Below are 12469 nucleotides of genomic sequence, written 5' to 3'. Positions count from 1 at the left end.
AGAAAGATTCCCCCACCTTCCCTGCCTCCTACCCAGAACTACTGTGTTAGTGACAGGGGTGACATTATAGCTCAGAAACTTAAGGTTCCATTAAGAACTGAGTTACTATTTTTAATAATTACATTTAACTAGGATTATTGTTACTAAGATATTTGTCTTCTCTTGAAGGTAAAATGTTACTTCTTTAAATGTGTTCTAAAACAGAAAAGCTTTTTTATGGGCCAGTCTTACTATTTTTTTTCTGGCTTTGGTCTAATTCTTTAGACTTTGGCAGTTCTCATAACTGTATAGTACACATGAACTTTGAATTAACCTATCCACAACATCTATTACCTGTCTAACTGAAATAAATTACTTCTGCGTTGTAGGTGTCTGGAGTAGACTTGCAGAATGCCTCACACAGTGAAGCAGTTGAGGCCATTAAGAATGCAGGAAACCCCGTGGTGTTCGTGGTTCAGAGCTTGTCTGCCACTCCAAGAGTAAGCTTTAATTCGTATTTTCAAAATTTAAAAAGTATTCTCTGTATCTGTAAACCAAGCTTTAGCCTCCAAGTATTTTTTTCACATATTTCCATTTTTACTTTACTATTACCTAGAAAAGGCATTGGCTTAATAAAAAATTTAGTTGTTAATTTCAGTTTTTTCCCTTTTTCTCCACTTCTGATCTCCTGATTAAATTTGAGCCATTCCACTGTGTGCTGGGGTAAATCACAGGCAGTGAAATCAAAGAGAACTGTTTTTGATTTCTTGATTTCTTTTTTACCAGCTTTGCTAACTTGTGAGCAAGGTGCCTAACTTTTCTGAGCCAGTTATTTTGTTTCCTAAAGAGGGTCAGGTATAAAAAACATTCTAGAGACACTGTGAAATGTTCTGTATATTTATTAAAGCTTATAAAAATTCAGACACATTGAATTGTATATTTTGTTGGCAAGTCTAAATTTAAAAATAGCAGTATTTAATCATATCTTTTTTGTTACAATAAGTCACTCCTTTGGTGTGGGGTTATAATCTGATGTATAGATGTCTGTGGCAGGATGTGTATTTTATATTGCAGTGTGCAGCACTGTCACTCTTAAGCCCTATAAGTGGAAGCAGTGTTTATTATTTTTTATATTTATAATGAAGACAACTGTTCAACACATAGACACATCTGATCACTAGAAAAACTGCATGTTTTTTAAAAATTTGCTTTCCAGTACAGTATGGCAGTGCTTTTCAACCATTTATATGTCAGGACACATAGAAAATAATAATTGTGTGTTGGACTGGGCACACAGATACCCCAGTACGCCATTTCGACATACCTGTGACCTGTCTGCACACCATGGGCTGCAGCCGCACCCCATTGGGCAGCTCTGCTGTGGTGCATTGAGTTGCAGTTCAGTCCCTTTACCCTTATCTGTGTGTTTCCACAGCATCAGGACTAGTTGAAAGAGGTGAACTGAATAAAGCCTTCTCGCTTTCATACAATTTGAAATTCAAGATTTTTTTGGAATCTACTTTATAGATTTTGGAATCTACTTCCATTTTTTTAGCCCCCAAAATGCTAAATTTCTGTTGAATGAGCCAATGAAAGGAAAGAAGGTTCATATCTTTACAAAATGGTGTTCTCTTTGACTCATTTGTTGCCAGTAGTGTTGATCATCACAGAAATAGGAAATATAGCCAAATGCTTAATCATTTTTGACCAGTTTACACTACTTTCAGCCTTTCCCACAAAGCCTCCAAAAGAGGTCATTTTCTAATATCAGCCCATCAAAGGCCTTATTTCTAACTGTGCCTTGGTCACATGGAAATTCTCACTAACACCATGAATTAGCAGTGGTGTTTAAATTTGTACTTTCTTTTTCTTTGAGTTGCATTTTATTTTTTTATACGCGTGCTTTTAACAGATGCTTTAGGTGTATCAACAACATATTACCTTTCAAAGCTTTTTCTCCTGAATTCCTCAAGTGCATTTTCAGCATACTAGAAAGAAATGTGTGTATCCATTTAGATTTACTTAGCAAATGCTTGAGAGCAGAGCCCATGGCTTGTACTGCACTCCTCTATGGATAGCTTTTATGCCACTTAATAACATAGCTACATTTAACAGTGGCATTATGGAATATTTTAATGTTCAAAAACAAACCCTTTTGAAATTGGGGTCATCCCCTCAGTTTATTCAATTTATTTCATGTGTTGTTTTTGTTTTTCCCCTATGTTCCATTTGTACCTCCCAGTACAATTGTTTCATAATGGTGCCTAAATTTTTTTTTTTTACACATGCATATCTTGCATATTCATCATATATAAATATATTTTTTACTTTCACAAGAAATAGTCTCTCTTGGCTCTGGCCAGTTGGCTCAGTGGTAGAGCGTCAGCCTGGCATGCAGAGGTCCCGGGTTCGATTCCTGGCCAGGGCACACAGGAGAAGCGCCCATCTGCTTCTCCACCCCTCCCCCTCTCCTTTCTCTCTGTCTCTCCTTTCCCCTCCCGCTGGGGATGGCTCCTTGGCCACTGCCCCAGGCGCTAGAGTGGCTCTGGTCGCAACAGAGCGACGCCCAGGAGGGGCAGAGCATCGCCCCCTGGTGGGCAGAGCGTCGCCCCTGGTGGGCGTGCCAGGTGGATCCCGGTCGGGCGCATGCGGGAGTCTGACTGTCTCTCCCCGTTTCCAGCTTCAGAAAAATACAAAAAAAAAAAAAAGAAAAAGAAATAGGCTCTCTTTTATTTTTCTTAAAGATGAAGTATTCTTGATGAGCATTTTCTCTTCCAAATTTTTCTAATGATATGTGTACAGAAAAATATTTTTCTGCTACTTGATAAACAGTGTAAACCTAATGAATGGCAGCTGACATTCTGTTTCATCCCAAAGCTCTGCTGTTCATCGTAATCTGTTTTTTTCCAATGGAACAAGTAGGTCCAGTGTGAGCAGATATCCTGACTTATTAGAGAGGAAAAGTATTCTGTTTTGTTTTTAAGATTTTTGAAGACAGTAAGCATATACTTGTTGATCCAGCAGTTTTTGAACACTGATTTAGGTTGTTATGTGCTTTAAATAGAGAAATAAATATTAAGCAGTACTGTAGTGTTTGTTCATGTAGAAAGCACTGAATGTATGATGATGTATTATTACTATTGTTTTTTACTTCAATGAAATATTTCTGAGACTGTCTTATTTATTCCAAAATTAATTTATTTCTATAGGCTCTATATTAAAAGTAAAGAAAAATTAACCTTAAATTTTATTTAGACAAAACTTTTTATTTTGTGAGAAAGAAGATTTTTTTAAAAAAAGTTTTGATGTCTGCTTTCAGAGTTTTATGCTAAAATTATCTGTGTTAGCTATTTGAGGAGCCTTTTTTTATTTTTTTTTATTTTTTATTTTTATTATTTTTTAATAAGTTCTTTTTTTTTATTTTATTTTTTACTTTTATTTATTCATTTTAGAGAGGAGAGAGAGAGAGACAGAGAGGAGAGAGAGACAGGGGGGAGGAGCTGGAAGCATCAACTCCCATATGTGCCTTGACCAGGCAAGCCAGGGTTTTGAACCGGCGACCTCAGCATTTCCAGGTTGACGGCCTTTTTTTTAAATGCTAATAATTTTATATTTTCCTAAGATGTCTCACACTTTTTAACAAAAGTAATCTATGCTGTTGATACCATAAAGGATTAAAATTATTTCTGTGAAATTACATTCTTTCACTCATGTAAACATTTATTGAGTGCAACTATGTAATATGCTCTTTCTGAGCACCAGGGTTATGGTGATAATACTAAATTTCAGGTCACATTGGGCTTTTATTCAGGGATGTAAATAGATTTGAAATTTATCTTTATGCTAACAGTGATAAGTGAAATAATTATTAAGGGTTCATAAGTAAGCTACATAACATACTTGAACAGGGGTACAATGATGAATAAGGTAAGTCTATCAAATAAATGATATATTCTGTGTTCTAGGAATTAACTTAGGTCACTTCTTATATTGTATTTTGCAAAATGAGATATTTGGACAACAGTCAGTATTGTGACTGTAGTCTTTTGTCTTCATTGTCTTCATTTTCTGAATCTATACACACAAGCTTGTAGATTTATTTCCCCCTTGATCACACACAGACACATACCAATTTAAGGTTCTGCTGTTTGTCAGACTTCCCAAGTTGCATTGTTTGCTTTGAATAGTACTCCTCATGTTTTTACATTATAGATGGAGTCAAAGAGTTAAGTAAAATTTTTAACTGTTTTTAAAAAATACATTAAAAAATGTAATAATTGTGACATTTAAATATTTTTCTCTTCCCCCTCTCCTTTTTTTTTTTTTTTTTTTTTTGGTGGTAGGTCATTCCTAGTGTGCATAATAAGGCCAACAAAGTCACTAATAACCAGAACCAAGACACCCAAGAAAAAAAAGAAAAGGTAACTTGAACCTTTCAAGCTTTTAAAATGTTTTTTGTCCCTTTTTGCCTATCTGAGCTGCAATTAATAAGAATGTTATGTTGGGTTTTTTGTGGGTTTTTTTGTTTTGTTTTTAGAGAGAAGGACAGTTAGGGACAGACAGATAGGAAGGAAGAGAGATGAGAAGCATCAATTTTTGTTGCAGCACCTTAGTTGTTCATTGATTGCTTTCTCATATGTTCCTTAGCTACAGCTGAGTCAGAGACCTTTTGCTCAAGCCAGTGACCCCATGCTCAAGCTGGTAAACCTGTGCTCAAGCCAAATGAGCCTGCACTCAAGCAAGAGACCTCGGGGTTTCAAAGCTGGGTCCTCTACGTCCCAGGCCAAAGCTCTATTCACTGTGCCACTGCCTGGTCAGGTTGTTATTTTGTTGAGTATCCAGGTAGAGGTACTGTATTTATCCATTCCCAGAAAATGCCCTGCACACGTGGGAGTTTCTGAGACTTTGATCCTGGTGTTTTCTCAGTCTGGAAATCCACTTCCTATATTGGTTTTACTTTTTATCCTCCAAGGAGCAGGTCAGGGATTCTGTTGACTGAGAAAACATTCCTTACCATCAGTAAGAATTAATCATCCCTTCCTGTTTCCCAATCTCTATTCTAGTAGAATTCGTTGATCTAAACTTTATTTTAGGATATGATGTCAGGAAGGGATGAATTTTCTTTTTTCATAAGGATAACTAGTTATTCTACTCTTTAAAAACAGTCCCTCCTTGCCCTGACTGGCTGGTTTGGTTGGTTAGAACATCATCCCGGAATTCAGAGGTTGCCAGTTTGGTCCCTGGTCAGGGCACATACACGAATAGATCTATGTTTCTGTCTCTATCTCACTCTACCTTCATCTCTCTCTAAGTCAATAAATTCAAATAAATAAAATATAAAGATCCCTCCTTTACCCACTGATTTGCAACACAACCTCTGTCATATCTCAGGTTATCAGAGGGAGTCAGATTCTGAGCTTTCTCTTTGTCTCCCCAGCACAAATGCTGCACTACCTATCAAGACAAATAATAAATCTTGTCTCCTAGGAGAACAGTTTCCTTTACATATCTCTTCTTCTTCAGCAGTGTCTTACCTATTTGTGTCCTTTTCTTTTCCAGGCAAACTTTAGAATTGGCTTGTTAAATTCCACAAAAACAGCTCTCAGGAGATTTTGATTGGAATTGTGTCAAATATCTAGGTTAATTTAGAAAGAAGTTACAGCCTTACGATATTGAGCCTTCTTCACCATTAATGTGGTATATATAAGATATACCATTTTAAAACTCATTAAATTTTTATTTCTTTCTATTTTTATAATTTTCTTCAGCAAATATTGTAATCTTTGGTTTATTCCTAGATATTCTTATATATTTGCATTGCTTTTAAATATTTCTAAATTATATTTTGTTTGTTATAGTACATAGACATAAAATTGACTTTTATATATTTATTTGACATCTTGTAACATACTTTTATTCTTTTATAAAGTAAAATCTAGTGTAGGATACTGGGTAAACCAAAATGCTAAAATAAAAAAAGTTTAAAATCTGTTATAAACCCACTGACTAAAGATAAATTGATTAAATATTTCGTGTAGAGCCTTCTAGTGTCTTTGGGTATGTGTTCTATAAAGTATTTTCAGTAAGAATCTGAATCTCAAATTTTAATACTAGGTCTATTGACTTTATTTCTGGATTTTCTATATAGTTAATAATAAAGGTATTTTTCTTTTCTCCTTGACAATCTCTTTTTTCTTGTTTTATTATATCTGCTAAGCTCTTTAATATGTTTAATAGAAGTAATGATAGCTAACATTCTTGTTTTTTCTCCTTATATTTAAGAAAATGCTGTTACTGTTTCATAATTCAATATGATGCTCTAAATTTTTCTAGTTAATCTTTAAGGTTAAGTTTATATTCTCTTGTATTCTTACTTTGCTAAGAATTTTTATAATGAATTGCATCGGCATTGAATTTTATTAAATTATTATCTACATTCACTGAAATAATGTGTGTGTCTTTTTGTGTATAATTTTTTTCTCCTTAAATCCCTTAATGTGGTAAAGCAAATTAATAGATTTTTGTACTGTTTAACCAATCTTGAATTCTTGGCTTAAACTTAATTTCATCATGATCTCTTTTGCCCATTGCTAATATTTCTTTTAGCATTTTTTCATTTATGGGCATGAAAGAGATTGGACTAGAATTTTCTATTTATGTACTATTCTATCTGGTGTTGGTTATATTAGGCTACTAAAATGAATAGTAAGAATATTTTTTTCTATCTTTTTTTTTAATTCTCAAGAGTTTGTGTAATGTAGTAATTATCTATTCCTTAAATGTTTGGTTAAACTAGCCTTTAAAGCCATTGTGGGCCTGTGTTTTTTATGTGGGAAAAAATTTAAAAATTGATTCTGTTCTTTAATAACTATTAAACTATTCAGATTTTCTATTTCTTTTAGAGTCAGTTTGGTTACTAACTCTTTTCTAGGAATATGCTGTCACCTAACTGTTTACACTTGTTAGCATAAAGTACTTTAGGTATTCTCACAATTTATATTATCTATGCTCTCTATAGTAGTTAGTTTTTCGTTCTGAATATGGTTTATTTTTTGTATATTCTTAATCTTGAAAGTTATTTTCTATTTCTTTTTTTATTATTAAATGAGAGGCAGGGATGTAGAGATAGGCTTCTACATGTGCCCTGACCGGATCCACTAGGCAAGCGCCCTACTAGGCGATGCTCTGCCCATCTGGAGCCATTGCTCCATTTCTTGGCAACTGAGCTATTTTAGTACCTGAGACAAGTCTATGGAGCCATCCTTAGTATCTGGGGCCAACTTGCTGAAACCATTTAAGCCATGACTGTGGAATGGGAAGAAAACAAGAGAGAAGAAAGAGAGAGGGTGGGGGGGAGGAGTGGAGAAGCAGATGTTTGCTTCTCCTGTGTGCCCTGACTAGGAATCGAACCTGGAACTTCCATACACCAGGTAGACGCTCTACTGCTGAGCCAACCAGCCAGGGCCTATGTAGTTCCTCTTTTTGAAGAATTGACTTTTGAACTATGTTAGTCTTCTCTATTGTATTCTTCTTAATTTTGTTCTCATCTTTATATTGCTTTCTTTGTTAGGGGTTCTTTTCCTTTATTCCTGGTAATAATTTTTAGCTACCTATAGAGTTTATTTATTTTTTGCCATTTTTCTTTTCTAAAATAATTTATTTTCCAAGTTCCTCTTTAGTTGCATCCCAAGATTTTAAGTTGAAATTCTATTGTTCAGTACTACGTTGTTGTATTTTTTAGCTCCTAGTATTTCTTTATAACCCAAATGTATTTAGAAGTACTGTATATGTTTAAAATTCTACTTCAATATATTTTAAAAACTTATTATTTTCTAATATATTTTAGTTATAATCAGAGATTGTGTTTTGTGTAATATTTCCTTATATTGGTTGAGATTTTTTTATGGCTTAGCACATTGTCAGTTATTGTAAATGTATATTTGTGATTTAAAAGAATAGCTACTATCTAGTTATTAGGTATAAGTTATTATATAAAGTCACTAGGGCAAACTAATTAATTGCTTTATCCAGATATTTTACATACAGACTGACTTTTTGGGGGGTCAGAATAACATCTCCCCTTTTGATGGCAAAATTAGCCTATTTTTATAGTTTTTTATAAATTGTTTATAGATTTTAGAGAAAGAAAAAAGGGGGGGAGAAGAATTGACTTTCCTGTATTTACCCTAACAGGGAATTCAACTGGCTACCTCTGTGCTTCGGGGTGACACTCCAACCAACCAAACTATCCAGCCAGGGCTATATTTTTTATTTAGTTCTTCAGTTTTTATTTTATATTTCTTCAAATTAATTTATTAGGTGTGTACAAATTTAAAATCTTTGTATCTTCCTAGGGAATGACCCTATTATTAATATGTCATATTCTTTAGTAATGCCTCAACATCTGCTTTATTTAATATCATTGAAACTCTGCAAGCTTTGTGTGTGTGTGTGTTTGCCTGGTATTTTGGCTTGGAAATTTTGGGGCCACACAGAATGAATTCAGGTCTCCAACCTGGGTAAGTCTGGGCTTGTAAAGAATTCTCAAGGAACACTGGAGTTTCTTTTCTTTTTTTTTTTACACCTCAAGCTAAAGCCAAGGCCAAGAAAATATTTCTACTATTGTCTGTGATAGAGATTTTGGTTTGTTTTTAATTTACTGCAGGCTCCAATCAGTTAAGGGGTGGGAAAGCTATAACTGAATCGAACATTTGGGACAACCTTATTCACAGACGTACATTAGGGCCAGTCAGGACTTCCTGAGAATTTGGGGGAAGGATTCTTCAAAAGGATAAAAAAAGTAACATTAGGTTACTTTTCTTTTCTTTTTTTTCTTTTTTTAAAATTAATTTTACTAGGGTGACATCAATAAATCAGGGTACATATGTTCAAAGAAAACATGTCCAGGTTATCTTGTCAATCAATTATGTTGCATACCCATCACACAAAGTCAGATTGTCCTTGGTCACCTTCTATCTAGTTTTCTTTGTGCCCTTCCCCCTCCCCCTTTTCCTCCCCCCCACCCCCGTAACCACCACACTCTTATCAATGTATTTTAGTCTCATTTTTATGTCCTACCTACATATGGAATAATACAGTTCTTGGTTTTCTCTGATTTACTTCGTATAATGTTATCAAGATCCCACCATTTTGTTGTAAATGATCCGATGTCATCATTTCTTATGGCTGAGTAGTATTTCATAGTGTATATGTGCCACATCTTCTTTATCCAGTCTTCTATTGAAGGGCTTTTGGGTTGTTTCCATGTCTTGGCCACTGTGAACAATGCTGCAATGAATATGGGGCTGCATGTGTCTTTATGTATCAATGTTTCTGAGTTTTGGGGGTATATCCCCAGTAGAGGGATTGCTGAGTCATAAGGTAGTTCTATTTTCAGTTTTTGAGTAACCACCATACTTTCTTCCATAATGGTTGTACTACTTTACATTCCCACCAACAGTGAATGAGGGTTCCTTTTTCTTCACAGCCTCTCCAACATTTGCTATTACCTGTCTTGTTAATAATAGCTAACCTAACAAGTGTGAGGTGGTATCTCATTGCAGTTTTGATTTGCATTTCTCTAATAACTAATGAAGATGAACATCATTTCATATATCTGTTGGCCATTTGTATTTCTTCCTGGGAGAAGAGTCTGTTCATGTCCTCTTCCCATTTTTTATTAGATTGTTTGTTTGTTGTTGAGTTTTATGAGTTCTTTGTATATTTTGGATATTAGACCCTTATCTGAGTTGTTTTTGAAAATATCATTTCCCATTTAGTTGGCTGTCTGTTTATTTTTTTGTCAGTTTCTCTTGCTGAGCAAAAACTTTTTAGTCTGATGTAGTCCCATCCATTTATCTTTGCCTTCACTTCTCTTGCCTTTGCAGTCAAATTTATAAAGTGCTCTTTAAAACCAAGGTCCATGAGTTTAGAACCTATGTCTTCTTCTATGTACTTTATTGTTTCAGGTCTTGTATTTAGGTCTTTGATCCATTTTGAATTAATTTTAGTACAAGGGGACAAAATGTAGTTGAGTTTCATTCTTTTGCATATGGCTTTCCAGTTTTCCCAGCACCATTTGTTGAAGAGGCTTTCTTTTCTCCATTGTGTGTTGTTGGCCCCTTTATCAAAAATTATTTGATCAGCCTGACCTGTAGTGGCGCAGTGGATAAAGTATCAACCTGGAAACACTGAGCTTGCTGGTTCAAAACCCTGGGCTTGCCTGGTCAAGGCACATATGGGAGTTGATGTTTTCTGCTCCTCCCCCCTTCTCTCTTTTTTTCTCTCTCTCTCCCCCTTCTCTATAATAAATAAATAAAATCTTTAAAAAGATTATTTGATCATATATATGTGGTTTTATTTCTGGACTTTCTATTCTGTTCCGTTGGTCTGAGTGTCTATTTTTCTGCCAATACCATGCTGTTTTGATTGTCGTGGCCCTATAATATAGTTTGAAGTCAGGTATTGTAATGCCCCCAGCTTCGTTCTTTTTCTTTAGGATTGCTTTGGCTATTTGGGGTTTTTTATAGTTCCATATGAATCTGATTATTTTTTTGTTCCATTTCTTTAAAAAATGTCATTGGGGCCCTGGCCAGTTGTCTCAGCGGTAGAGCGTCGGCCTGGCATGCGGGGGACCCGGGTTTGATTCCCGGCCAGGCACATAGGAGAAGTGCCCATTTGCTTCTCCACCCCCACCCCCTCCTTCCTCTCTGTCTCTCTCTTCCCCTCCCGCAGCCAAGGCTCCATTGGAGCAAAGATGGCCCGGGCGCTGGGGATGGCTCCTTGTCCTCTGCCCCAGGCGCTAGAGTGGCTCTGGTCGCGGCAGAGCGACGGCCCGGAGGGGCAGAGCATTGCCCCCTGGTGGGCAGAGCGTCGCCCCTGGTGGGCGTGCCAGGTGGATCCCGGTCGAGGGCATGTGGGAATCTGTCTGACTGTCTCTCCCCATTTCCAGCTTCAGAAAAAAAAAAAAAAAAAAAAAAAGTCATTGGAATTTTGATGGGAATTGCATTAAATTTGTATATTGCTTTGGGTAATATGGCCATCTTGATTATATTTATTATTCCTATCCAAGAACAAGGAATATTCTTCCATCTTATTGTATCTTTTCAATTTCCCTTAACAATGATTTGTAGTTTTCATTATATAAATCCTTTACATTCTTTGTTATGTTTATTCCTTGGTATTTTATTTTTGTTGTTGCAGTCGTGAAGGGGATTATTTTTTTGAGTTCATTCTCAAATGTTTCATTGTTGGCATATAGAAAGGCTACGGACTTTTGTATGTTAATTTGGTATCCTGCGACCTTACCATATTGGCTTATTGTTTCTAGTAGTCGTTTTGTGTATTCTTTGGGGTTTTCGATGTATAGGATTATATCATCTGCAAAAAGTGATACCTTTACTTCTTCTTTTCCAATGTGGATGCCTTTCATTTCTTTGTCTTGTCTGATTGCTCTGGCTAGAACCTCTAGCACCACGTTAAATAAGAGTGGAGAGAGTGGACAACCCTGTCTTGTTCCTGATTTAAGGGGGAAATCTTCAGTTTGTGCCATTTAATATGATGTTAGCTGATGGTTTATCATATATGGCCTTTATCATGTTGAGATATTTTCCTTCTATACCCATTTTGTTGAGAGTCTTAAACATAAAATTGTGTTGTATTTTATCAAATGCCTTTTCTGCATCTATTTATAAGATCATGTGTTTTTTGTTCTTTGTTTTGTTGATATGGTGTATTAACGTTAACCATTTTATGTATGTTGAACCATCCTTGAGATTCTGGGATGAATCCCACTTGATCATGATGTATTATTTTTTAATATGTTGTTGTATTTGATTTGCTAGTATTTTGTTTAGTATTTTAGTATCTGTATTCATTAGAGATATTGGTCTGTAGTTTTCTTTTTTTGTGCTGTCCTTGCCCGGTTTCAGTATGAGGGTTATGTTGGCCTCATAAAATGTGTTTGGAAGTATTGATTCTTCTTCAATTTTTTAGAAGACTTTAAGTAGAATAGGAACCAAGTCTTCTTTGAATGTTTGATAGAATTCACTAGTATAACCGTCTGGACCTGGACTTTTATTTTTGGGGAGGTTTTTAATAGTTTTTTCTATTTCTTTCCTACTAATTGGTCTGTTTAGGCTTTCTGCTTCTTCTTGACTCAGTCTAGGAAGGTTGTATTGTTCTAGGAATTTATCCATTTCTTCTAGATTGTTGAATTTGGTGGAATAAAGTTTTTCATAGTATTCTACAATAATTCTTTGTATATCTATGATGTCCGTGGTGATTTCTCCTCTTTCATTTTGGATTTTGTTTATATGAGTTCTTTCTCTTTTTTTCTTGGTAAGTCTTGCCAAGGGTTTGTCAATTTTGTTGATCTTTTCAAAGAACCAGCTCCTTGTTCTATTAATTTTTTCTATAGTTTTTCTGTTCTCTAATTCATTTATTTCTGCTCTGATTTTTATTATCTCCTTTCTTCTGCTGGTTTTGGGTT

The 12469-nt window shown here is 35.2% G+C and overlaps 1 protein-coding gene across 10 annotated transcripts in view; it reads left to right on the top strand.

Moving 5' to 3' along the window:
* The window catches only part of PATJ (PATJ crumbs cell polarity complex component), a 418144-nt gene that overhangs the window by 155927 nt on the left and 249748 nt on the right, over positions 1–12469 (top strand). For 9 of the 10 annotated variants that reach the window (XM_066269031.1, XM_066269034.1, XM_066269035.1 and 6 more), the window contains 2 exons: positions 369–479; positions 4323–4400. In XM_066269031.1, the coding sequence (XP_066125128.1) occupies positions 369–479; positions 4323–4400 (189 nt within the window). The remainder of the gene's footprint in view (positions 1–368; positions 480–4322; positions 4401–12469) is intronic. The other variant, XM_066269036.1, reaches the window with a different exon arrangement.

This window comes from Saccopteryx bilineata, chromosome 3 (assembly GCF_036850765.1).
Source record: "Saccopteryx bilineata isolate mSacBil1 chromosome 3, mSacBil1_pri_phased_curated, whole genome shotgun sequence".
NCBI lineage: Eukaryota > Metazoa > Chordata > Mammalia > Chiroptera > Emballonuridae > Saccopteryx > Saccopteryx bilineata.
The sequence above is the reverse complement of the archived record's forward strand: the minus strand, read 5'-3'. Positions and strand labels throughout refer to the sequence as shown.